Source organism: Passer domesticus, chromosome 4 (assembly GCF_036417665.1).
Source record: "Passer domesticus isolate bPasDom1 chromosome 4, bPasDom1.hap1, whole genome shotgun sequence".
NCBI lineage: Eukaryota > Metazoa > Chordata > Aves > Passeriformes > Passeridae > Passer > Passer domesticus.
This window is the reverse complement of record NC_087477.1, coordinates 81,738,319-81,765,878: the sequence shown is the minus strand read 5'-3', so window position 1 is coordinate 81,765,878 and position 27,560 is coordinate 81,738,319. Positions and strand designations below refer to the sequence as shown.

The following is a 27,560-nucleotide window of genomic DNA, read 5'->3' as shown; positions in this document are numbered from 1 at the left end:
CCAGCCTTTTCCAGATGAATTAGGTGGAGCTGTGGGAAGGAATCAGCTGCTGAAGGTGTAGATAGAAATGAGAAGTGGCAACTTGAGCCAGAATAGCTTTTTGCTTGTTGCTGTCCATTAATTCTTGCTGACTTGGGTGGTTTTAAATGATTTGCAGGGAACGTCTCCACCAGGAGCCTGTGCTGCTTGGTTCTTCTTGGAAACTCCCAGAATCTCTTGTTCTAAGAGCACAAGACAGACTCTGTTGGAGAAAACCTGTAATATTGACATATTTGGAGCTGATCATCAGCTGTGATCAGATTTGCTGCCTGTCAAGCTCCTGTCCTGTTCTGCTGTGATGCAGTTGTGTTATCAAAGGAATTGGAGGCTTCCTCGTCCTCCTCCTGTTGAGCTCTTGCTGCACACTGAGATTTTTAAACTTCATTTCAGTTAATGCTCTACATAATTAAAAAATTCCTTCTCTCCTACAGGTTTTCCCTGGGGTATTATTTCCTCTGTGTGTGATTTTTCTCTCAAGTCTGTGTTTCTGCTGACTTTGGGTGGAGAAGGGGAGCAGCACCGTTTGGTTATTGGGTATTTAAAGCACATAAATTGTGACTCTCCCCTTGCTCCAAATTGCAGGAACCTGAATGCAGCTTCCAGATCCCTTGTGTAGGAATTCCCTTGTCCTGGGATGTTAATTCCTGTTGGGGTGGAGAGAGCAAAGAATAAGAGTTTATTAAGAGTTTAATACTGAACGCCAGGACTGTGGTCTTTGGATGGGGGAAGCTGCATCATCTTCCACCAGCTTGAAGCCTAGGACGAGACCATGAATTTGTCCAAGCTGGAATTATCTCTGGATCAGTTTGAGGGGGTACAACTTAACTGTAACATTTCTGATTTTGGATTCAGTGAACTCCTGGAGTCAGCTGGAAGTGGCCAAAACCTTGCTGCAAAGCTAAAGTCCTGCATGTCTTCTGGGAAGTGGATTTCTTTCCAGTTACCCATCCCATTTCTGCCCAGTTATCTGACTGGGCAGTTCAGTATGATGCAATAATTGCTAATTCTTCCTGCGAGGAAATGGGCAAAGTCTAAAGGCTTTTTCAGCACAAACAAATGATTTTTGTGGTAACTTCTCACTTGCAGTCTGACGTGTTCTGCTTTATCAGCTTTGAGGCAGGACATTGCACGTGCTGATGAGTCTGAGAAATGTTGTCAGAGCTCCAGCCAGAAATGGTGGAAATGGAGGTTTTTGAAGAAGCTGTGGCTGCCCCATCCCTGGAAGTGTCCAGGGCCAGGTTGGATGGGCTTGGAGGAAGCTGGTCTGGTGGAAGGGTGGTTGGAATATGGGAGTGGAACTGGATGGTCTTTAAGGACCCTTCTGGCTCAAATCATTCTGTGAAATTGGAGCACTCTCTGAGTAAAGGATAATGAAGCTACATGATGTTTTCTGATCACAACTTTTGGGCTAATTAAATTTTCCAGATGTACAAGCTGCCCATGTTCGGAGACCACCCAAGAGCTGCCAATATTAAAGGGCCTATAAATAAAAAAGTTCTTCCCCAGTACCTCTTTCAAACTGGTGTTGTCTCAAAATAAACTCCAATTAACTATCAAGGCACTAGAATTTTTAGAGATTTAAGCAAAAAAAAGCCATAAATGCTAAAGGCTGTGGCAGTACTTGTAGAAAACTTTTGCAGAGCCGTGTTTCACTTCAATATAAGGCTTGTGCTGCAGAGGGCTGTTTATTTGGAAGATGCCAGCACCAGAACAGTGTAATTGAGTTACCCAAGTATCCCGAGAATGTGTTTTTATTCATAATCCTCCAGTATTGCAAGGCTCAAGGGAACTTATTGCTAACTTTAAAACAAGAGAGTCAAAATGGATTATTAGTTGGAGACGCAGTGTGCACAGGAATTTAATAATGGAGGATGGCATGGCAGGGGTTTGTTGTTAAATGTAAAAATGATAAGAATGTAAGAAATCAGGAAATCTACCCACTTCTTGTCTGGTGCTTCCCATGGCAGATCAGCTGTTCCATCCCAGTCCTAAAGCTAAGCACCTTGAACAACAACAGCAACCCTGACTCTGCTACCAGTTAAAAAACAAATGTCATATCCAGACTGGTGGAAGGTGTCCCTGCCCATGGCAGTGTTTTGGATGGTCTTTTAGCTCCCGACTCAAATCATTCTGTGATTCTCTGATATTCCTCTGCCTTGCTGGCTCTTGGGGTCGCTGCTGTTGCCTCAGCTGAAAGGGTAATGGCTTAGCCATGAAATCTTCAGCTGTACCCTTGAGTCTAGAAAAAGCAGCTTTGCTTTCTCTTTTGCAGCACTTCAGCTCTTCACCTCTGAATTCAGCGCTTGGAAAGCTCAGAAATTTTCATTTTGAGAAAGGAAAGAAGTGGTAACACCATGTGCCTCTCCAATTTAGTCTCATCTAACAGGCATCCCTGCGGGGAATAACGTTGGGGTTGGCAGTAGGAGGTTATTTTCTGGAGTAAATTAATGTTTAGAAAAGAAGAGCACAGCTTAAATTATCAAAAGAGAGCTACACCTTGTGCTTTTGGGCAGACAGTGGAAGGTGACACCTTGTTCTGCCTAGAGAGCAATTGGAGAGTCTGGTTGTCCTGGGAGGTGATGGGTGAGAAAGAGTCTGAAGAGAGGCAGGACCTTTGAGAGATACCTGAGGCACAGGAATGAGTTGTGCTCCATCTTTGCTCCTTGGGGTAGTGCTTTCCAGCTTTGTCTCTAGAAGCATTTGTCTTGCTGAAAATTCTTTGCTTGGATTTTTTTTTTTCTTTAATTGTTGGAGGCTTTGAAAGAAAACCTGAGTGAAAGAACTGGCAGCGTGGGATTGGAGGATCTGAGGGTGTGCAGAGGGGGAACCCCTGAGCCCCTGCACTTTTCAGGCTGGAGGAGGATTTATTCTTCGTGGAAACACTTCTGCAACTTCAGGCAAACACTGGAGCATTATCATGTTGATACCTAATGAATTTGGAGAGTTGTTCTCCTGCCCAGGCTTCCCTAAGCCCAGCAATTGCATCGATCACTGGCGGTGTTTCATAACTGGCCCTTGCTTGAACTCTTTTTAATTTCAGGAGTGGAGGTGAGGTGGGGAGAGGAAATGCAAGGTTGGTGTGTGCGTCAGGCAGCGGCTGCTGGAGCAGAGCAGGCTCAGCCTTGCTCTCAGCTCTGCTCAGCCTGAACCCAGCGCATCAAAACCCGGCCGAGGAGCCGAGACCTTGGATGTGAAATCGCCTGGAGAGGGGAGCAGGTGGAGCTGCTGATGTGTTTGTGTTTCTGGCTGCTCCTCAGCCTGCACTTCAGCACCAGCCAGCTGGCCTTGTCCTTAGGTAGCATCCCGCAGCATAAGGAATGATTGCTGCTGCTTGGGGAATACAGGGAGAAAGGGACTGGGGCATAAGGAGATTAATTGGGCTGTCCCCGAGATCTGTCTGGTTTGTTCTGCTCAGTTCAAAACTTGGGGTTGTTCAGAAGAGGTGTCCTCTATTAGAGGACGTGTTTCAAGGCATTTCCTCCTGATTTATCCAAAGCTGGGACAGAAGGTTCTAGGGTAAACTTAATGTGACATTTCAGTGCTTAAAGGGGGGCTTTAGAAAAGGTGAGGATAGACTTTTTAGAAAAGCTTCTTGGGATAAGACAAGGGGTGGTGGTTTTAAACGAAAAGAGATTTATATTAGACATAAGGAATAAATTTTTTGCAGGTTGCCTAGAGATTTGGGTAGATGCCCCATCCCAGGAAATGTTCAAGATCAGGCATGCTGAGCAGCCTGATCTAGTTACAGATATCCCTTCCCGTGGCAGGAGCAGACCTTCAGAAATCCCTTCCAACCCAAATTATTGCATGAAAAAGTCAGGTGAATGTTGAACTCTGTAGTTCATCAGAGGTGCAGATGCTGTAGCCCTCAATTTACCCTTCCCACCTCCACTTGTGCTAATCCCTGACCTTTCAGCTGCTCCCATGGCTCCCTGCCTGTGTCTGGGCTTGTATAAACACCCATCACCTTTTACCTCCTGGGCACGCCAGGCACAGGTTCCTGATGTTAATGTGCCCCTTCCGTGGGGGATGTAAGAGCTTTTCCAAAGGCGCCAACAAGGCTGTTTGGAAGCCTGAATTGGGTTGGTGCTGTGGGACATCATTATGTTGGGAGAAGACAAATTACCAGGGCTGGGTTTTTGCCAGGACATAGTAGGGTGAACGCCTGATTTTTTTTTGATTTTTTTTTTCCCCAAACGTGCCATTGCATCTTTAATTACAAGGTTAAGACCTCTGTTTTATGACTCATCTGAAAAAACAGCACCTCCACCATAATTACCCGAGCATGTTGCCGGGGGGACTGTGGCTCATTAGTGACTCAGAGGAACCAGTGGCACCTAATGAAATGGCACTGCCTGCTGTAACACCCCAGCCTTGCCCTTTTCATGCCTGGTCCAAGCAGGGACCAAACCAGTGTCCTGTAAAGGTGTGATGCCAGCCCAGGTGATGCTGCAGGTGGAAGGAATTTCTGAGGAAGAAACCAACCAAACCAATCATTAGACAGCATCAACCCGCAGAAATAGCTGTGTTCAGTTGAAGGAGAAGCAGTGGGTCTCATTTTGCCCAGTGAAGGATGAACATGTTGCTTCAGGCTCCCTCAGAAACCATAACAGGAGTGAGAAATGGATAAACCATCCTGCTGGGAATGTGGGTTCTTTGGGTAATCCGCCAGCCGAGGCGTATTTTGTTTGTTTCCCTGAAATACGTAAATGCAATCATTGCACAATACGAGCCTCTTCAAAAACTTTCCTTTGATCATTAACATGCTAATCAGTCTGGATGGATCTTCTCCTTCCCTTCCAGGTGGAGGGAAACAATTGACTCGTGTAATGGGTGCCCCTTGGCCACAGTGCGGTGCCGTTTGTTCCTCCAGTCCATTGTTCTGGGATGAACTTTGGAACATTGTGTTTCTCCCTTGGACCAGACACTGGAATTGCCCGCTGGTTTATGTGCTGGCTCTTTTTTTTTTTTTTTTTTTTTTTTTTCCATGGCAATCAGGGTATCCCTTCAGGAACCTGTCAGCACTGGAAGGTCTGAGTGGTGACAAGTGACAGGGCTGGGAGGTGCTGCCGTCAGTGGCAGGTGACTTTACATCCGTCATGTGCACAAGGGCTCCCAGGGGACCAGCAGGAATTGTGAGCCCTGAAAACGTGGCACACTGTACAAGGGAATAAAGAGCCTGCAACCTGGGAGCCAGAAGTTATGGGGCAGAGAAAGGGTCTTTGGGAAACAGTGTCATACCTCAAAGGAAAAGCAGGAAGCCTAATCTGTAGAACAATAAGGCAGGCAAAACCTCTTTCCTGGTTGGCCCAAATTCATCCCAGGCTTGCGTAGGTAATGTTTGATTAGCCTAATGAGCTGGGGAGAGACAGAGCAAACCTATTCCTCTTTCTGATTGCATTTTGGCTGGGAAGAAGTGTGTGAAGAGGCAGCATCGAGTCCCAGGTTTCCAAGGGGCTGCTTGGGTGATTCTTGCTCAGGGCTTGAAATCAAGAGCTCTGTTATTGATGTAAAATGAGCCATGCACCTGTCCAGGGGAGCTGCTGCCTGTGCCCACGCAGGCTGAGCTGTCACTTTTTGTCAGCCTTCAGAGCAGCCAAGCTGGGTTTGGGCACCAGGCTTTGGTCACACCTGAGAGCAGGTGCTCCTGTGCTCTGTTATCACACCAGGAGATGTTCAGAAGCTGCTTTGCCAGCAGTGAATTGCAGAAGTGACTCGGTAGCAAACTCCTGTTCCCTGATAAATGCTGGGGATCCATCCCTGCTGCTGCTGTGTTGGTGGATTTGCTCTTGCTCAGCATCATTTCCCATTTGTGGCTTCCTCACCAGACCCTCTTGGTGCAGATGGTGTTGCTGCAGGACCCCAGCTCAGGAAGTGGGCCAAGGAAGGCTGGAGGGTTCTGGGGCTTATCTTCAAGTGCCAAGCACTGTTTGGGGGATATCCTAATGATTAGAAGCAGCAGGATGGGAAGTGAATTCTCATTTTCATCAAAATTGAGGGGTTTTTTTAAATTAAACTGGTTCTTTTTATCTGAGCACAAGGTACAACCTGGGCTTCATTGTGGCTTGTATTTTTATAAAAACCTCTCGGATGTTTAGTTTGTATTTTTGCTGACATACTTACTCAGGTTTGGTAAATCCCTGAGGTGATCAGACTCGTCCTGATCTTCAGCCTTGCTGTTTTGTGGTCCCAGCCCAGGATGTCTCAGACTTTTTTTCAAGTAAGAAGCACACATGCCTGTGGCTACAAAGGAAAGTTCTGGTAAATACAATAACATCAATAAGCAAAAAGTTAGATTTTACCACATTCAGGAAAATCTGATGCCTGCAGTATTTTGGGACTGGCTTTGTGCTGTGAAGACATTCAGCATCTTGATGATTCTCATGTTTCATTTTTTTTTCTGTCTTCTCCAGAGTCTCCACCAGCAGCGATGTCAAGAAATGGATACTTCTTTGAAGAGAGTGGCAAGTATTATTTGACTTTTTTGCACACACACCTTCTTGGAGGGAGAGCTGCACTGCAGGGGTATCTGCAAACCTGACATGGGTGATACACAATCCATTTAGCTGAAGTGTGATGTGAAAACAGTCTGGTGCCATGGTTGTGTAATCCAGTACTGGGAGCAGGCTCTGTGTTTTTAAATCCTGTAGATGTTGAGATAGTCAGGCAGTAAATAATCAACTCCACATTGTCATCAGTGACTGTTCTGGGTGGCTCCTTGTTTTTCAAGTTCTTTTGTGATGTTTTCCTGTCCTACAGCCTGGCAGGTGTATCTGCTTGTCTTTTTCTGGAGTGGGGATCATGCGTGGGTGTTGGATCCCTTTGGAGACATCCTGCCAAGGAGCATCAAGCAAAAGTTGGATGGCTCTGGCAGACACATCTTTTACTGCAAAGATTTTTTTTTTCTTTGAAGCAAGATGAAATGGTGGCATTTGAAAACTTGGATCATCTGCCTCAACTTGGATCATCTGCCTCAAAGATGACTGAGATCTTGGAGATACTGTACTGATAAAGGAACAGCTGAAGTGCAGTGAAGTCCCATCTTCTCTGCTGATTTTGAAGAAATAGAATCATGGAATAATTTTGGTTGGAAAAGACCTTAAAGATAATCTTGTTCCAACCCCCTGCCCTGTATTTTCCCCCAAAACAGCAGGTATTTAGGGTATTAGGGAGAGATCTTCTGGAGAGTTCCAGCCTCTTCAGGAAGTAGTCCCTGAGGGCTTGGGGCTTCCTCCCCTTGGAAGTGCTGGAAATACTCAGAACTTCCAAATGGTGAGAAAAAAAGAGTAAAATTCTCAGGTTATTTAGGCCCTTAGATGCTTGTAGCTGTCACAGAGCTCATCTTTCTTGTTCCAGGGGGCCAAGCCTTAGGTTGACATCTGGAAGGGGAAGTTGAATGTCTGCCAGATATCAGCTGATCCAGCACCACTGGTGACAGCACTTCCTTTGGCACTGGCTCTTCCCTTCTCATACAAAGAACAAATTTTGGGGAGTCAAAGGCCAAAACTGGAAGCCAGTCCTCTCATCTCTAGCCGGAGGTGTTCTCTGGAGGCTGGGTTGAGTTGCAGAAGGGCAGAAAATAATGCCTGACCTTCAGGGAGGTTTTCTGAGGGCATGTGGGGCGTGAGGTTGGGGTAGCCCTGCTCCTTCCCTGCTTCCCACCTCGCTTGTGGGCTCCTGGGATGGGATGGGTGCTTTCCTGAGGACTGGGAATGTGAGAGGGTGACCCAGCTTGGGACCTGGGAGGGTGACTGAGCTCCCAGCATCTGCCTGAGAGCATTGTAAGGGCTTGGGGAGAAACGCCGCTGGTTTTGGAGGCAGGACAGGCCCCTACTTTTTCCCAAACCCTTCTGCCACAGCCCATCTGACATCTTAGGTGGCTCTACATGTTCCCTTCCAGGATTCAGTCTTGCCTTCCTCAAACTGGCCCCACAAACAACAAAAAAAACCCCAAAAGCAGATATCTGAATGTTTTTTTTGTTGTTGTGGCACCTTCTGAGAGAGGCTTCTTCTTTTGTCGACTTGGTGCCATGGCAATGGGCATTTCGGCCCTGTTATTTGTGTTATTACTCATCTTCCTCCTTTGTCTTAAGGAGACAGCACCTTGGAGCTGCCTCTGAGGGCTTTGAGAAGCTCGGTGGTGCTTTCCTGTTGTGCTTCTGTGTGGTTTGGGGAAGGAGAGGACGTTGCTCACGAGTTCCTCCTCGGCCCTCGTCTTGTTATTAGTGATTGGAAATACACTGGATTTCTTGGTTATTTCACTCTCAGAGCTGCTGTCACTCTTACTCCTCATTACAAAGTGACCTTTTGGAAGAGTTCAGCTGCTGTGGAGTGATGAGTCACCTTCTGCTGCTTGATTGAGCCGAGGCCTTGGGGTGTATGGACGGCACATCCTGGAGTGTGCTGGTGCGAGCGCTCCCACCCCGCTGCGCTGCTTGGGTGATCTCCCTGCAGGAGTTCTGTGCTCTCATATTCTCGAAGCCTTCACCCCAAAACGTCATCGGGGCTGGAGGAAACCGCAGATAAAGATGTTACCTTTTCACAGGGTTTCAAAACAGCTTGTTTTGAAAGGGAGCTACGAAATCACCGAGCTGCTTCGTGGCGCCGCTTGTGGGGATCTGCCAGGCAAGAGATGCTCTTGCCCCACCTCTGAAGCAATAAAAATCCCCTGTCCCCTAAATGCTGTGTTGGGAGAGGGCAAAGAAAAAAAGAAACCTCTTTAATTCTGTTTTTTGGACACTTTCCTCCCTTTTCTCAGCAGGGCAACATCTTTTGATATTCTTGTTCTGTGTAGAGTGGAGCTTTTTTCCTTATCTCCTCCTGGGATCTTGCATATACATATGGTTTTCTGTATTCTAAGTAATTAGGATGTTTTTGTTTCTCAGCATATCTGAGGCTCTCTTTGGAGCCTGGGTCTGTCTTTTGCCAGCTAACTTTTCTCTACCCTTCTTGTGTTCTCAGCAGTGTTAAAAGTTAAAACCTTTAAAATTCAAAACCTTTTAAATTTAAAAGTTAAAAGTTGAAACCTTTAAAATTTAAAAAAATGAAACCTCATTTTCAGTTGAAAAGATTGTAGCAAGCGTGATCTTGGCTGCAGCACCAGAGCAGAGCTTTGGAAGAACCTCCTGGATGTTTACATCCATAAAAACTTCAAGTGTTTAGTAATTTGTAGCTCTGTTAATTACTGAGGAGCTGGGGAAAGCCCTGGAAGGATTTTCCAGTGAATTAGTATGTGACTATTTAGGAAATTCAGAGGTTGTTATGGTCCCAACCATCTCCCAACCTAACTAGGTAAAAATCTGGAAAGTTCATCAAGAGATCAGCTTTGAGTTCAAGTTTTCCCTTATTTCTGGAAGAACTTGAAAGCCACTTTTGTGGCTTTTAGTGCCTTGCATGAGGTAAATACTTACAATGTAGCTGGAAAAAAAAATCTGGTGAGGAGTTTGTTCTGTACAGTCAATATTAAGAGAAAAAAAAATGAAATAAGTTTGTGCCTGCCCAGTTGGACATTTCTGATTGTAGGTGGTGGCAGCAGATTTGATGACATCTGATGGCCACAGTCTGTTTTCAACCCATGTGTACTGTCAGTTTTAACAGTTGTCCTGTGCCATCTTGCTGATGAAAATCCATGTTTTTACTCATTTTTTGAGTCTCTGGAAGAAGCCTCTTGCACAAACAAACCTGGCAGGGCCTGCTGGTAATTGGTGTCCCCCTCCCTGCATGTTAAAGTCACTTAAATTTTCTGTAAGGTTGTTTTGACAAATGAGTTTTCTTTCTGGCAAATGTGAGTAATGAGATGATTGTGTAGCCCCAATCCAAAGCTGGGGATAATTGGAGTCCTGATAAAATGCAGCTCAGCAATCAGGGCTCAGAATTAACTCATCAAGCTCCTCATTGTCTCTTGTGAGCATCCTGCACCCTCCTCCTGGAGGCACTGGAATTACCTGCAAGTGATTAAATTCTGCCCAAATTGTGATGAGGTTTTTAACTGAGCCAAGAACTTTCCCTGATAAGACACAAACCCAGAAGTTTTCTGGTTCCTCTTGCAAAATTTGAGGGAAGGAATCCCAGTGCAGTGATGGGGATGTCTGAATTGTTGCATTGTTTTAAAGCTGGCTCAACAGATCCTGCAGCATAATTTTTTTTCCTGGTCTTCCAGAGCAAATCCCTCACTGCTTGGTCTCCTCTGACTTATTAATTGGTTTTGCTGGCACAATAAATCACAGTTGTGTTGAAGGGCCCCAAGGCCCCAGTCTGGCTTGGGATGTTTGGATATATTTTATCTGCTTGTTTTTGTTTTTCACTTTGCAGTTCAGCTTGGTATGTGTTCTGGGGGAGTTTTCTTTCTTTTTTCTTTTTTTTTTTAAATTTTTTTTTAATATTTGACTTTATCTATCTTGGAATTGTTTGCTGAAGTAGGAGATTAAATGTTTTTGTGAAAAAAAGTCCTTTCACAATGGGTTTTTTCCCATGAGATGCCCAGTTTGCCAGCAGAAGATGAACTGCTGCTACCTGTGGGAGAGCACGAGGAGATGGCTCACAGGTCTCTTGCACATTTTTATTTCTGGAATCATCAGGAGGCCTTTAATAAAACAGTAAAAGGAGCAGGAACACCCCTGATTTCTGAGGGTTCTGCTGCAACACTGGAACCCCACATGCTCCTGTGCTCTGTAAAAACAAAACAAAAAACCCCAACAACACTCCACTGAATTACTTGGATTATTCACAACATTTCCTAGAAATCTGGCTGCAAAATACAATACTGGAATTAATTCAAAAGTGCCTGGGTGTTGTTTGTTTTGGGTTTTTTTTTTGTTTTGTTTTGGAGGTTTGTTTTTTTTTTTTTTTGCAGCAGATCAACTCTTGGAGTTCTGTTATGAATTATCACTGAAGTGGCAGGGGAAGTTTGATGTTTTCATCTGGCTCTTCATGACAAAAGGCTGGAGTAGGGTTGGGAAGATGCAGCTGAGGTTATGGTCAGCCAGTGCTGCAGGGGTCTGGGAGAGCTCTGCCCTTGGTGACTCACCTGCTCTGCACTTTCTACCTCTGGTTTGGATTTTTTTTTGCTTTTCCAAGAGGAGGTTGTGGTTTAATCTGTGCTCTTGAGCTTAGGTAATGGATTGACATCATCGTAGCAGGTGGTCATTGCTCCAGAAAATCTGTATTTTCTAAGGAGTGCTGGAGAGCCAAAAAGCTTCACCCCACACTTCCCTGGCTCTTAAGGTACCTGTGGAAGGTCTGGCATTGGGGGACACCTCTCTAAATCCCATTTACATGATCTAAAGATCTGACTGTGCCAACCCAAATTATTTGGCTTAAACCTAGAGTGATTTATTTGAGTTGAGACCCTAAAGATCATCTCACCTCTGTCATGGGCAGGGACACCTTGCACTTGACCAGGGTGCTCCAAGCTCTGTCCAGCCTGGCCTTGGACACTTCCAGGGATGAGGCAACCACAACTTCTCTGTGAATCCTAATAAAGGAGTTTTTCTAATCAAGGTATTCAAGATAAGCTCTGGGTCCTCCTGGCTGATTAATTTTCTGCAGCAAACCCTCAGCAGTCCAACCATGAGGTCTGGGGACACCCCCACAGTGCCCTTGTGGCTGCCAGGGGTAAAGAAATCTCCTGTGAGCCTTGCCAGGGACTCTCTCAGCTGTGAACTAGAGAAAAAACTGAAAATCCTAGCAAAGCATCCAGATTTATTTAATCATTGTGCCTCACAGTTTTAGCAGGGTGGGAGACAGCTTTGGGTGCTGCTGGCTGGCTGCAGCTTTGCAGTTGTTTTTGTCTGTGAAATGCAGTAATTTGTTAGGAAGAAAGAGCTTTTTCATGACTCTTGTCAAGCAAAACAAACCCCAAACTTTGCAGTTTAACCTCAGCAGGGATGTGTAAAACTTTGGTGTGTATTTACCTGAAAAATGTGGTTATAGCAATGTAATTGCTCTCATTTTATCTGAAAAAAAAAAAGAAGTAAAGAGAGAATTATTTTGGTGATTATGCTGGAATCAGCCTGTGAGATGTGCCCACAAACTTGCTTTGGTTCATGTAGGAGTAGGATGTTGTTTAAACCCTTTTTTTCTGGACTGCTCTGGAGATTGAAGAACTGATAACACTTGCACAAAGTTCTTCCAGATCTCTCCTGAATCCTCCAGTTGCTCTCTCCCTGCCTGAGTTAACTGACTGGAAGGTTACCCAACCTATGGAGGCACCAGGAATCTGTGTTTTCTGTGCAGAGTGTCAAGGTCAGTTTGGAGGTGGATGCTCCTTTATTAACTGAGTTTCCTTTTGCACCCAGAGCTGGGGATTTGGGTGTTTTCCAAGTGGTGCAGTGAATCAGAGCCTGCAGGGAGCAAAGCAAACCCTCAGAGCTGAGAGCTCAGGTTAATTACAACTTCGTGCCTTTCTTGAAAATCAGTGTCTGTTCTTGGCTAGAGCAAGTTAAAAATCCACAAGGAGAAAAATTAGGTGAAGATGACTTTTTTTTTTTAACTCAATGCCAGTATTATCACCAGTTTTTAGGCCGAAATCTCGCTTGAGTTCCTTAATACTCTATTACAGCCAGGCACTGGGATGCTCAAAAGAGCCAGGCTGGATTTTAGGGTAATGCTCATGTCCCAGCTGATGCTCCTTTACCTTTAAAAGCTATTGAATATACATTATTATCATTGATTCCTTTGACCTTCTGTACTTGACCTGTAATTCCTCTGAGAAAATGGATGCAAAAATGGTTCTTGGGCTCTTCCAAAACAATTTGCTGCCTTCTGTGCCTAAAAACTCACTTGAGAAATCTGAAATGGCTTTTAACGTGACAAGCTGATAGTGCTGGATTGCCAATCATAGCTCAAAAAGCCTCTTTTAATGTAGTTTAAGGTTCCCGGCTTTCTGAGGAGAGTTTTTTGGAGGGGTGAAGAGGAGGAGATGCAATTCCATGATTCTGGAAGCCTGGGCTTGGGTTTGACAGAGGGAATAGGCACTGCTGTGGATGAGAACAGTTTTCCAGGCTTGGAGAGGAGATTGCCTTGGAAATTGAGGGTAAAAATCAGTTGCTTCCAAAAAACTGCTCAGAGTTAGTGGCTTGTGCCTGCAGATGTTGGTTAAAGCTCCACAATTAGCTTGGTCACCTGAGACACCTCGAGAGGTTGTGCCTGGAATAATTCCCATCACCTGGGGTGTGAGAGGATGTTTTTAGTAATAAAGCTGCTTTTCTCCCAGGAAATTGAACTTGATTAAGGTTTTTGGCTTTCCTGGAGAAGCCTGCAGCCCTTGTGCTGGGAGTGCTGCTCCCACTTGAGCTTTTCCAGGGAATATATCTGACGTGGCTGAGGCTGAGCTTCCTGCTCACCCTGACTCTGCTGATTTTATTGCCCCAGGTGCAGCTGCCAGGTGCCCCCAGAGCAGCAGTGGGACAACTCAATGCCACCACGGATGGCAGCAGCTGCAGTCACTGCTGCTCCCTACAGAGCCCTGGGCACTAAAACTCAGCTCCAAAGCAAAATAGCTGCAGGGCAGGCACCTTGTCAGAGCTGTGAGAGGGCTGAGAGCAGCAGGAGCCGGGAGATGAAGTGGAGCTGAGAATGTGAGGAAACAGAGAAGGCTGGGGATGGAATCATGGAATCCTGGAAAGGTTTGGGTTGGAAGGGACCTTAAAGATCATCCATCACCCTCTTGCCATGGGCATGAACAGCTTCCATTAAACCAGGTTGCTCCAAGCCCCATCCAGCCTGGATATTGGGATATTGGAGCATGGCAGGTCTGGGATGAGCTACGGAGGAAGGGCTGATGCTTTGGAGGGGAATCACCAGAGAAATCCTAATTATTCTTCTTTTTTCTTCCCAGCACCTGCATAAAATTGAGTTTATTTTCTAGTTATTCTGGTTTATTTTCATGTTGCATAGTGTGGGCTGAGGGAAGCCCTTGAGGTAAAGGAAGATTTAAGGTGAAAGCATCTGCTGCTTCTGGCTGCAGAGGGCGAGGAGGGGGTTTTGTTCCTGCAGCACTGAAGGATGCTGCTTGCTCTCCTTGGTCTCGTGCATTTCCCATGTTTTCCATTTCTTTGCCATAAGTCCTGCAGGGTGGACTGAGAGGGTTATCTGACCACAGTGTGTTCTTCATGGTGCAGGAGGGCTGCACTGATCTAAGCCAGCTTTAACTCTATTCCAGCTCCTCAGACAAACCTCTCTCTTCTCTCTTTTCTTTTTCTCTTTCTCTCTTTTCTCTCTTTTCTCTCTTTTCTCTCTCTTTTCTCTCTTTTCTCTCTTTGCTCTTTTTTCTCTCTTTTCTCTCTCTTTTATCTGTTTTCTCTTTTCTCTCTCTTCTCTCTTTTCTCTCTCCTCTCTCTCCTCTCTCTTCTCTCTCTTCTCTCTCTTCTCTTACTTCTTTCTCTTCTCTCAGTTCTCTCTTTTAGACCATATTTTGGGCTGGAGTGGCACTTTCTGTGCTTAGAGCTCAGACTGGCCCTGTAACACAGCTCATGGCACTTCAGCCCAACTTGCAGTGATAAAGATAGGGGGAACACCAATTTGGAGATCTTAAATTCTCCCCCAGGAAATCTGATGCTAATAAAAAGGGCCAAAAACTCTGCCCTCTGTCTCTGAAGAAGCTGCTCCTTGCAAAGCCTGTGAAGTGTTACTGGGACTTCCATATGGAAACTTGATTGTTATCTGCACAAATTCTGCAACAGCCACATCAGATCCTGCTCTGAACTCCTGCAAAACACCCATCAAACTTCCAGAGGAGCTGAACAGCTTCTGCTGTCGCTTGTGGCATCTGCTGCCCTTCAAGCAGCGGGGGTGGCACTTGGTGAACATCAGGGAATGGAGAGGGAGCAGCTGCCAGGGCTGGAGGCAGGGCTGCAGCTCAGAGAGAAGGTGCATCTGCCACCACAGAGCCTGTGTCACCTCGAGGTCACCCTGCATTTGACAGGAGTGAATTGCTCATGGTTTCAGGCTCCTGGCAGATGAAACAGGCTGAAGGATTCCAAACAGGAGTGGTCTGAGGGCTGGAGGTGGTTCAGTGACAAAGCAGACACCTGTCTGGGAGTGCAGTTCCTGTCCAGCCCAGGTTGGGGATTATTTGCAAGCCGAGTGTTTTGTCCGTGCCTTGCCCAAGGGACACGAGGCTCGGCTGCCTTTTGTTCTGCTCTTTCCTCCCCTAAAGAGGGAGGAACAGAGGATGCTTCCCTTGCCAGAGTCCTCGCTGACCTCTGCCCAACCCTCTGATCCTGCTCCACCCTTGCCCTTCTTCCAGCTCCTGGGCTGCTTCTCTCCTGTCTCCAGCCCTCTCTGGTTTCCACCACTGCCACCCTCTTATCAAAACAGTTTCAGTGGCTGGGGAGGGGAATAAATCATTTTCCCTGCTTGGCTTTTCTCTATTTACCCATCTAATTCCTTTAGGACAGGGAGAAAAAGCTCAGCCACGTTCTCAGAGCTGGGTGCTCAAACCATCCTTTATGTGTCTCCCATCTGACCCACTGAGTGGGAAGGTTGGAGATGAAGCTCAGAACCTCCTAAGGCTGCAATTCTGGATGTGGTTGAGGTGGGAAAAGTCTTCCCCAGGCTGGTTTTTTTTTTTTTCCTTTGCAGGGCTGCCCAAACTCTCCTGGCACTGAGGGGAGTGTCGGCACTGTGAGTGCTCAGCTTTGAGGAGAGATTATTGTGTCCATCATGCAATTTGGAGGAACCAAACCCCAACTTTGGGACTTAGTTTGGGATTGAGATGCTTCTGAGGGACTTTGTAGTACTTCTGATGGCAGCAGGCACCTTGTCTGGCTATTGTCCATCCCTGCCACATCTGCCAGCAGAGATTCCTAATCTGGTGGTGCCCTCAGTGTTCAGGTGTTTCCTGTACTTTCCTCACTTCACTTTTTTCTGTCTGGACAAGTTTCCATCGTGCAGAGATGCAAACACCCTAAGCTCTGCCAGCAGCAGAGGGTGATATGCTCGGTGTGCTTTGCAGGATGGGGGCAGCAGCACCCTGGATGCTTTTTTAAGCCTTCAGAACACTTCTGACAGGCCTTATTCACATTTATTCCTGTCAAGCTCTGAGGTGAAGGAGGCCGAGATCAGGAGGGGGGTTAATCTGAGGGGCTTTATCAGGTTTCCCACACCTTTGATAAGCAGTTTAGGATTCATCTGGAGGCTTGAAGCTCCTGCAGCCCCTTTGCACCCTCTGAGCCCTCTGTGGGGGTGCTGAGCTCCATCAGCTCGTGGCAGGAAATGCTGCAGCCCCTGTCCTGTGTCACCGAGTTCCTGTTTGTGGCTTCACTCCTCTGGGTTTGTGTTTTGTGGTGGAGAACTGTTGGCTCGATCCCTCAGAGGCAGCATGTGCTGCTTTCAGCTGCTGCCTCCACATTTGCTTATACGAGGCTTTAAAAAAGCCATCAATATTTTAGTTTCCATTCAAGCCTCTGCCTTGAAGCTCCCCCTTTTCATTTCACTGTAGTGCCTAGAGCCAGCTAATGAAATATCTCCCTCCTGCTTCAAATTAGGCATAAAAGACTTGTTAGAAGATGAGGAGAAGCTGCTGAATAATCCTGGTAATGTAAAAATCGACATTCTATAATGTCCCTAATTCTCCTAATTAAACATGATACATGAGTGTGCTACAAGAGTCCTCCAGCTGCTCCCTAATGAGATGTTGCAGGGACCACTTTGCCGTTGGATGAGGCTGGGTTAAACTCTAATTAAAGCCTTGCAAAAGGCTAAGGAGTTGTCTGGTGTAATTAAGAAACTTGTCTCGCATTCTCAGTGCTGCCACCCCCAGTGACCCTGTTCCTCTGCCCCGTGGGGAACTCTGTGCCTCTCTGTCCATATCAGGTATCTCCTTGGAAACTTCTTTTATGTATTTTTTTTTTTAAATTTTTCCACCTGTAGTTTCAAATTGCCGCATCGCAAAGCAGCAGCGTGGCCTTGGCTTGGTCAGGGTGTTGAGCTCGGGGTGGGTTGGGGTGCAACTCTTGTTTTTGTTGGCATTTTTATGCAGCCTTTTCACCCTGTGGTGGCTTTTACCTGAAGGCGAGCAGGGTGTTGTGGCCGGGCCTTGCTGCCCACACCGTTGGCATGAGGGAAGAGCCCCTGAGGCCACCCCAAAACGTGCTGGGGGCCATTCCTTGAACGCTGCGGGCCTCATGTGGCCTCAGAGCGGCCCCTCACAAGGCCCCGGCGATGGCAGAGAGCTCCTCAGCCTTGGAGTCGGACTGGGAGTCCACGGACATTTCCTTGGTGCCAACGCGGGGCCGGGGGAGCCTGCCGTCTTATGACACCCCCATCTCGTTGTCAGGGTACCTCAAGTGCGACACGGACGATGCCAAGGAGGAAGGGGTGAGCGAGGAGCTCTTCGACGGCGTCAACTCCACCATCGTGTCCGGGGACAGCATCCGCTTCTTCGTCAACGTCAACCTCGAGGCCCCTCCCAGCACCACCGGTGAGTGGCCCCAGAAAAACAGGGATGGGAAAGGGGGGTTGTTCCCTGGTGGTGGGATTTCATGGGATCACAGCGGGTTGGGTTGGAAGGGATCTTAAATGTCATTTATTTAAGGGTGGGGACACCTTTCACTAGGCCAGGTTGCTCCGGGCCCTGTCCAACTCATCCTTGAACCTTTGCTTCTGGCACTGTGTTTTAATATCCTCAGTACTGATAAATGATGAGGGAGGAAAATAGCCAAGCTCTACGCCAAAAACTTCTGTCATTTTCTTTATTTCATTTCATACGCAATTTTTAACTTTTTTTTTCTGCACAAAATCAAACAAAATCCCATTTGCTTAATTTCCTGTAAAAACCAGTGCTGGTGCTTAGTGAATCCTTTGAAAAATAAAGCTGGAAGAGGAAGGGAATACACATCTAAACTGAGATCCTACTTAGTGCCAAGCCAGGTCTAAGAAACAGAGGTTTTAGGAAAAGACAGAAATCAAGTCATACACCTAAAGAGGTTTTTTTTGTGGCTGGTGGCTGTAACAATCTTGCTTAGCTGTAGCAACCGTTTTATTTTTCTAGAAAATGTTTTCAGTTTTATTAAGATAAGTAGTTCTGAATTAGACAAAACTTAACCTTCTTTATTCCCTGGAAGTGTTCAAGGCCAGGTTGGACAGGACTTGGAGCAACCTGGTCTGATAGAAGGTGTCCCTGCCCATGGAAGGGGGTCTGGAACTGGATTATCTGTAAGGTCCTTTCCCACCCAATTTGTGAAAGCTGGGTTTTGTGGGATGTGCCTGGGAAAACACATCTCTGGGACACAGAGCAGCCTGGATTTGTCCCAGCAGCTGGACCTTGCCTGTATGGGCTACTTTGGAGGTTAAATGCACAGGCTCTGGATTATTCTTAGTGTTACAATGTCAGAGACACTAAGAATAAGTTTGTTAAAAGTTATTTTTAGGTTACGTGCAAATCCCAGTTGATCTGCAGTGAGCAGTTACTGGGAATGGTGATGCAGATTAGGCATGGCCTGGACCCCTGTTTGGCTATCTTGGACTCTGAGCTTTTTTCTTTTTTGACTCTGAGCAATGACTTGAATTTAGGAATAATACCCAGCAATGTCCAAGCCTGCAATTTTACAAATGCCATCTTAATTGAAAGATTTAAGGGAGCTGTGCTCTGCTATGACAAGTCAGGACTTAATGCCGTGGGGTGCATTGTTTGGGGATGAGGAATGCAAGTGCTGTGGATTCACTTTCCTTGTGTGTCCTCCTGGGCTTTTTTTTTGTTTTCCATTCAAAACAGGGCAAAAAAAGGCTTCTTTATTTCCCTGAAGCACTGCTGTTTGTGCTGGTGCTATTAGTTTTATTCTTTTTTCTTTTTTTTTCAGCTGAGATTATTAAAATGTTTAAGGAAAAATGGATTTCTGGTGTGCTGGGGTCCTGTTTCAAATGGAAGTCTGGACATTTTTAAAATAAGCTTCAGGCAGAGCAAAAGCCCAAACTTTCAATAAGGGCATATGTGAAAAAAGAGATTTTTCCCCCCCACCCCATTACAACATCAAAGTGATCCAGGTAGCCAAAATCCAACCTTTTCACTGTTAGGAAAAGAATTAATCAGAGTCCAGGTGTAGGAGTCATCTGGGCTATCAGTTCCTTTACAGAGATGGTTTCACTGGAATTTCTGCCAGTCTGGGTTTTATACACATCAAATCAGTCTGTGGCTGCCCAGGGCACAGCTAAAATTCCTGGAGGGGTGACTTTTTGGGTGGCTGAGATGAACCCCTTAAGCTCCTCCAACAAAAATACCCTGAACTTTTGAAAAAAATACCCAGTTCCCAAACTGAGGTTTAATTATGCCAGAGCCAAGGTGTGTGTGGGAGTGAATTGTTCCCTGCACAGAAATTCCCTTCCATCACTGCCACTCTTTAGAAGCTTTGGGAGGTTTGTTTTTATACTCAGGTTTTGATTTCCTAGAACAAACTGGAGCTGAAACTTTGCATGGATTGTCCAGAGCGAGACAAGCTGGAAAGGAGGGGGAAATAAAAGTAGGGTTTCTCCAGGCAATGCCAGAAACCCCAACAGCTCATTTCCTACCCCTGGGGAGCTGGTGCACCAGGATCCTACAAAATCCTCTGCTGCTCTGAAAACACTGAGGAAAACCAAGCATGGGAGTGGAATCTTTGCATCCTTATGTAATTTTCCTGTGTTCTCTAAGCTGGGTGAAATGCTTGAGTGAAAATGTGCTCTCTTGGCTGGATGTGGTGCCCAAACTCTCTCCTGCTGGAGACTTTTTTGGGTCAGCTGCTGTGAGGTTGCTGCCCACCTTAAAATAGGGCTAAAAGATCAAAAATTCCCATTTAGGGAGGGGATGAGTTGGAGCCCTGGGATGCAGGTGCTGGCAGGCAGTGAAGGTGGAATTACAGATGCAGTGACAGCTCTGCTTCATCCTGTTGAGCTGTTCCTCTCTGTGTGATGTGTGTGCAGCTCTCCATGAGCATAATTGGATGCTCTCCACTGCAATTCTGTTTTTAAAAAGATCTCTGTGTGGGATTAAGCTTTGAGCCAACAAAACACAGCACGACCCATAAAACTCCAGCAAATGACCATTGACATAAAATATTGGGCTTTGTGCACAGGTGTGTGTAAAACAGGATGGCTTGAAGAAATCTGGGGTTTAAGGTATAGCCTGTCTTATTTTTAATTAATACTGGCTGCCTTTGCAGGGTGTACTTAGCCCAAAGCAGTGCAGATGCCTCAGCACTAAAATGCTGCTCACTGGTGACGTTTGGGTCATTTCTCCTGGGTGTTTCAGTGCTTCCTTGCGTTAACTGATGGAAGTTTTTTTTTTAAATTCTTTTCTGCTTTTCATCCTTGTAACTTGGATTTTGGTGGCAACATTTGTTTTCAGCAAATGTTCGTAGCTCTAACAGGAAGGTGGGTGTTTATCTGAAGCTGGAGGCTTTTGGACCTGGGATCTGCATTTTTGGGGGAAGATCAGGGTGGTTTTTAGGCTGAGGCTTTTTCTGAAGTCACAATAAATGTTTGCAAGTAAAATCACAGGATTGTTTGGGTGGGAAGTGACCTTTAAAGGTCATCTAGTCCAACCCCCCTGCAGTAAGCAGGAATGTTTTCCACTACACCAGTTTGCTCCAAGCCCCATCCAACCTGGCCTTGAACACTTCCAGTGATCCAGGGGCAGCCACAGCTTCTCTGGGCAACTGGGCCTTACCACCCTCATTGCAGAAAAATTTCTTTTTCAAGTCTAAATGTCCTCTCTGTCAGTGGGAAACCATTTCCCTGTTGTCCTGGCACTCCAGGCTTCTGTCCAGGAAAGCTGCTTTATCTGCAGCACACCTGGAATTAAATCCCTGCATATAAATACAGCAGTCTGGTTTAGGCTGGGCCTTAAATTTAATGGACAGGTTATGCAAGTGAGTGTTGGGAATATGTGGGGGCACATCCTTGCCATCAGTCACAGTGTTCTTATCTCCTTGGCAGCTCCCTTAAATCAGCCAGGCACATATTTTCATCATTTGGATCTTGGGTTTTTTTCAGTTTTCGGTTTTAAAGCCATCATTCGGATCTTGTTTTTGTAATTTAGGCTTTAAAAACAGTTCTTTGGATGTTGTTTTTGTAGTTTGAGGCTCTGAAACAATTCACCTTCTCCTTACCCACATTGCAAGAAATTTTGCACTGTATTTCCTTAAATTTAGGCACAATTCTTCAAGGATTTGTGGAGCTGTAGCTGCCGAATTTTTCCCACTTGCAGCTGATGCTCAGACTGGTGATTTTAGAGGTGCCTCCAGCAGTTTTGGGGAGAGCAAGGCAAACTCCTGCCAGCAGTGAAAAGCCAATTGGAAAGCAGGATGTGGCTCTGCCGGGGTGTGGGGGGGAAGCAGCGGAACACAAATTACGCTTCAGGAGAAATTAAAGGCCGTTCCACCCTGCTCACAATTGATCATTCCTAGATACAGAGAATCAACAGTTTCCTGTAGCCCGCTCCAGAGGCACACACGTGCACGCCCGCCGCCACAAAACATTGCATCCAAGTCCTGGCCCAGCCCCTGCCCAGATGACTTTTTTCTTCAAGGGGACGAGGAGAAAAGCTGGATGCTGGCGCCAAGGATATTCCAGGGAGAGTAGCGTCCAGAGACAAGTGGTCTGGGCTTGAATGGGTATCACTCTGCACACAATAGTCACATTTCCTCACATTAATACCAAGGTCCTTTTTATGTCTCGAGGCACAATGCTGACCCACGCGTTCCATCTGATAACTCCTGTTTTAGCAGTTTGATGTCAGAGTGGGATGTTGGGCTCCCGAGGCTTCCTACCCTCTAATGGAAAGTGGATATAGCGATTGTGTGCTGGGGAGGGGACGGCCTCCCTCCGAATTTCCTGGCCAGGGTGTTTTCAAAGCGCTGCTTAGGAAGCCGAGGGAGGTGTGGGGGGAGCACGGGTGCTTCTGCACGGAGACAGCAGCCTCCCTTCTCCGTGCTTCACCTTGGGGCTTTGGAGCAGCTAAATCCCCCCCTGTGGGATTTAGAGTGCATGAAAAAAATGCACATTTTTCCCCTGCTGCAGATTGATTGACAGAACTTACTACAGGTGAAATATTAGTGAAATATTTTTCATGAAATATGCAGCTTTTATAGCACGTGGGTGTGACAAGTGACACCTTGCCCCTAATCAGTCTCTGTGCTGTCCCCTCTTTTCCCAGTTCCCTACCCAGGAGTGTGAGGGATGGTTCTCCACCTGCCCTGCATTTTTTGCTGTTCCACAACCCTTATTCCCGTCTGCCTTTGGCCTGGGGATTTTTGGGATGAACCCAGCAGACTTCAGGCTCTTTGCCTCAGCTCACCCCATCACCTGTTCTGGGAATGTGGGATAATGAAGGCACAGTTATTTATCCAACAATATTTAACCAAATTTACTCAAATCTGATGGTGATTAGTCCAGGTTCAAGACAGCAAAGCAAGGATTCCCTCTGAGATCCTGTCTGTGCAATCCCCCACTGCCAGCGGTGTGTTAGAGGTGTCACCATTGCTCCTGACAAACTCCTGTCATGCCATGTGGTGATGGGGTTTTATTTAAATATTTTTAAGGCAGATTTGAAAAGCAGAGCAGTTTTTTGCCTGCTCGCAGTGTGGTTTGACACAAGTGGCTGAGTCTCAGATTTGGGTAGACCCCTGATAAAAAAACAAAGATAAAATAGATTTTTTTTTTTTATTTTTTTTTTTTAGTAATAAGCCCTCAAAACCTTAAATGCTTCCACTCACACCAGGTCCTTGATATTTTTCAGGGAAAAACATGGAAGTGCTAATACAGTGTTCTGCTCAGATTTGTTTTACTGTGCCTATATATATTTACTGTGAAGATGCACTGGGGAGTGTTGGTAGATCTAAAGAAATATGCACAGCCAAAAAAGCTCTTTTTCTCTAATTTCCACTCCTTTTATCTCAAAATAAAATACTGTCTTAAGATGCTGTAGGCATCCAGTGGTGGCTTTGCTCCAAAGGCTTTTGGATCTTCTCAGGTGTTAAGAGCAGCACTGGGGACCTGGATGAGGAAAAGGTTGGAAAGAGATCCTGGGTGAAAGGAGATCTCTTAAGGCAAAGGGTGAAAAGCCTTAAACGTTGGTATTTGACTTTCAGGGGTTTGTTTTCAGGCTTGCATGGCAGATGTTGTTACCTAAGCAGGGGGTGGAGGGGAAGCAAGGAGGGGGTTTTGTTTCTCTGGGTTGCTCTCAGGGATATTATTAGGGCAGCTGGGATGAAATGGAGCAAATAAACTTCCTCGTTCGCGTTGAAGTTGGACTGGGCGTGTTCGGAGAATAAAAAGGAGAGACACGGTCCTGAGTGTGCCACAAGCTCTGATGGTGACAGTTCCTCGGTGTTGTCAGGACTGAACTCTCTGGGAGTCGCTCGTGGCATTCCCAGTGTCGCTCCGTGCCTGTGTGCACGCATCCCAGAAACTCGGGATGCGCGTGGCGCCTTGATGTGCCTGCCAGGGGATGTCGGGGATGCGTTGCTGACTTTTTGGCTTTTCCCCTGGGCAGGACCTGGAGCAGAGCCCAACAGATAAGCTCAGCCACCCCTGGCAGCTCTCCCTCAGCTGTGTGTGAGGACACACAATAATGCCCCTTGCTTGCTCGCTTGCCTAAAATAGGCTTTTGCTGCCTGCTCTGTCCAGCAAGGAGGGCCACAAAAATAGACGTGAAAATTTCACGTGGTCCTGACCTCCTTGTAGACTTTCATTGTACTTAACTGTGACGTTCAGGTGTGAAATCTCAAATTACTGAGATTTTCAAGTTACTGCTCTTGGTAGTAAGACCTGGCTGAGGAGACTGATGGGGAGTTTCTTGTAGGGTGAATCCAGGGTTTTCTGTATCCAGGTTGTCTCCCTGAAGGGCTCCTCTGTGGAGGTGCAAGGGCCAAGGTTGTTGACTCCTTTTATGCCCTCCTTGGCTGGAGGGAGGCAGGGATGATGCTGTGGAGGAGAAGAAAATGAGTGGCAGGCTGGTGGTGGTTGAACTTGAGCTTTGGATGTGTCATGGGCAGCCTCCTGCAGGGTTTGATCCTACATTGCCCAGCAGGAAATAAATGGATATTTATTGTGAGCAAGGCAGAAGAGCACTTGAGAAGTCTCTGTGTGTTTTTCCCTTTCCTTTGTCATGTTCCAGTGGATTTGCTGCTATCCCTCAGTGGTGTTGTAGCACTCCAGTGAGCATTTAAGGTACCAGCCCAGAGCTGGGATGGCTGTATCCGTCCATCTCCCTGCCTGGATTAAATCCGAACCGTGTGTTGTTGGGATGAATGATCAATGAGGCTCTGGGCTTCCCAAAACACCACCTCCATACCCAGAACAGCTTTTTTGAGAAGTTTGGAAGATCCTGCTCCAACAGATGCAATGAGATGTTTTTGCTTGTGTTGATAAAGCAGCACTTGGTGCTCCTCCAGCTGGGTACGTGAGAGAGCTGTCAGCAAAGATTGATACACCTTGAAAATGATAAGAGGAACCAAGAGTTGCTGCCTGATAAAAAGCACAACGAGAATTTCTGTTCCATTTCCATGTGTCCATGAGGACAGGCTGCAGCTCTCTCTTCAGCATGTGCCTGCTATTGTTCAGGATTGTGGGTGTTTTTTGTCTCTCCAGAACTATTTCTTGCAAAAGCAGATAAACCAAAACATGTTTCCTCCTCAATGAATATTTATGGGCTTCCAAATCTTCCCGCATACTTCTGCATGTGTAATTAGGCTGGAAGTTGGGTAAGTGAGCATTGGAGAACTACAGATGTGAAGAGCCTGGGGAAAATGCTTGATGTTTCTGGTTTATTTGGGTGCTTGCTTTTTAATAATGAATTGCACTTTTTAGATGAAACAGCTTGTGTTTTCCAAAAGGCGCATCAAAAGCAGGAATAATTGGGGCTGTTGCAGCAGCAGACTTGTCTGGTTAAGTGATGCTTTTAATCACATGTGCAGCATCCAAGTGAAATTTGGGAGAAGTTGGGTGATGTAACCAAAGCTTCTGAACCACCTCATTTTGTTTAGGGGGAGATGAAGTCAGTCCTTTCCCTCTTTTCTAAAGCTCTGCTCCCACTTCAAGTTGGAGCCTTTGAACCCTGTCAAGGGCAAAACTCAAATTTCTGTTTGATCAGCAATGATTTTGTTTAAAGCAGCTTTCTGCATGCAAAAGATAATTGGGGTTTTTTTGGAGTTCTGGAGTTTTAATGTGAGTTGCACCCTCAGATTACTTTTTGGAGAGCAGCAGGGCTTGGCTTGAAGGTGCACGGCCAAGTCATGGGATTGCAACAGGTCTTATAGGTTAGGATTTGGAATTAGAGATCTGGAAAGGAAGCAAAACCCTCATCTGAATAACTGTAACTCCTTGTTACATCTCTGTAGTTTTCCACAGCTTGGCTTCTGGAAAAGTTTTGGTCTTCAGTGGGTTTTTCCACGCTGCTGCTGCACTCGTTCAAATTAAAGCTGTTCATGTGTTTCATTTTGGTAGCAGCTCAAGTTTTTGGTGGGCTTTTTGGAGAACTTAAGGAGAAAGATGCCAGGCTGGAAGTATTCAAGGCAGGTTGGATGGAGCAGCCTGGTAAAGTGGAAGGTGACCTCGATGGTCTTTAAGATCCCTTCCAACCAAAACCATTCTGTGATTCTCTGCACAAAAAGTACCTGTGGGACAAATAATACCACAGAGAGGCTGCCTTGGCTGCAAGCAGTGGACTTTTGGCACATACAGCTTGATTTTGTTTTGTTTTGTAGCTGATACCCAAAAAATGCTTTGTAGTTACTCTAAGAAAATGTTATTGTTGGCGCTTGGAAGTTTGAAGTGGGAATTTCCCGGGTTCCCCCATCCTGTGTATTCAATGACATTTACTAGTCCCTAAACAGCAGTTTTCTTTCCCAAGAGCTGTGTTGCTTTCTCCTCAGATTTATGGAGGCAGCGTGGTGAGTTGACAGGACATTAATGTGCTCATCTTGGAGTCACTGCCTGCAATCCCTTGGAAGTGCCTGGCTGTTATTGTTGACTCCTTAACGAGGACAAGGAGGGTTTCCAAACGAGGGTGACTCATGAAATCGTAGCCTCAATCTATCAAACAACGAATGCATTGGATTAAATGATTACTTCAAGGATTAGGAGTTAGATTTTTGGGGAGGTGGAGAGGGAGGGGGAGAAGGGAAGAGTAAAAATACATCAGAGTTACAAAAACCCGGCCAAAAAAAGCTGCAAGACACAATCCCCTAGTGATCAGATAATGCCAATCCAAGCGTGCTTGGTTCACGCTTCCAAAATGGGAGATGTTGTAAAAACTGAATCTCTGCTTTTCTCTAGAGATCATCCCCTGCCAAGAGAGTGATGCTTCACCTCCTCCTGAGCCTCCTGCTCAGCTCCTGCTGCCTGTCAGGTACCTCTGATAGTAACACTCTTCTGATGTGGGTTTTTTTTTTTCCTTCTTTCCAGCTGAAAGTGAAGGTTCTGGCTGCGTGTTACTGCACACATCAAGGAAGGTAAGTAGAGGTGCTGTGTGACCAATTTGGTTTTTCATCATCCAGAAGTACAGAAAAGGAGCATGAAACACACTGAGGGGCTGCTTGTCACTGGCCTAAGCAAAAGGCATTTAAATGCTTCTTCTCTTCAATTCCTCTCCCTTTCTTTAAACCTAAAAAGCCACGTGCTGCTCATTCTCAGAACAATTTCTCTGTAATTCTGATTGTTCCACTGCTTTTTGTCCCAGACAATTCCTTGACATGTTAATTCATCACTTTCTCTTCTGCAGCTGCCTCCACAGGGATCCAGGCATGTGCTGTAGAGGTCCTGGCTGCTGAGCTCCTCTGGAGCTGGAAACAGAGACACACAGCAGACATGGCTGGGATTTGCTTCCCTCTTTATTCCAGCTAATCAGTCGTCCTTCATGAGGTTCAGCAGGAGTGAAATCCCTGGAAACAAGCAGGCTAGGAGGAGGATTAGGAGCCCACACTTAGTTTACACTTGCTCCTGAGACTGTAACTCACTAATGATAAGGTGAAAGTGCAAAAAAAACCTTGATAAGCTTTGTTATTCCAAACCTTCAGTGATGGAAGGGCACAGAAAGTACTCAGGGAGGAATTGGGTTGGTATTTTAATGACTTCTCTGTGAGGGTGGACAGGCCCTGGCACAGGGTGACCAATGAAGCTGTGACTGCCCCTGGCTCCCTGGAAGTGTCCAAGGCCACGTTGGAGCAACAGGGCTTGGAGTAATCTGGGATAGAGAAGATGTTCCTGCCTGTGGCAAGGGCGGCATTGGGTGATCTTTGAGGTCCCTTCCAACCCAACACATTCTTTAATTCTCTGATTCTGCATTTAGTACCACGTGAAGTTTTGCCTTTAGGGTTGTGGTGCATTAAGTTGTCTTGACTTGTTGCCTGAGGGCTGGAAGGAGTGGCTCTTGCTATGGGAATTTGTAGCATCACTGATCCTGGTAAATCACAGAATCATTTAGGTTGGAAAAACCCTCTAAGGTCACCAAATCCAACCATTCCCCCAGCACTGCCAAGGCCACCACTGACATGTCCCCAAGTGCCACATCCACAGGGATTTTAAATCCGTCCAGGGATGGGGACTCC

At 46.1% G+C, this 27,560-nt stretch overlaps 1 protein-coding gene across 9 annotated transcripts in view; it reads left to right on the top strand.

Moving 5' to 3' along the window:
• The window catches only part of SLC4A11 (solute carrier family 4 member 11), a 143,822-nt gene that overhangs the window by 58,610 nt on the left and 57,652 nt on the right, over window positions 1-27,560 (top strand). For all 9 annotated transcript variants that reach the window (XM_064419072.1, XM_064419071.1, XM_064419073.1 and 6 more), the window contains 3 exons: window positions 6,453-6,503; window positions 17,318-17,461; window positions 26,419-26,465. In XM_064419072.1, the coding sequence (XP_064275142.1) occupies window positions 6,453-6,503; window positions 17,318-17,461; window positions 26,419-26,465 (242 nt within the window). The remainder of the gene's footprint in view (window positions 1-6,452; window positions 6,504-17,317; window positions 17,462-26,418; window positions 26,466-27,560) is intronic.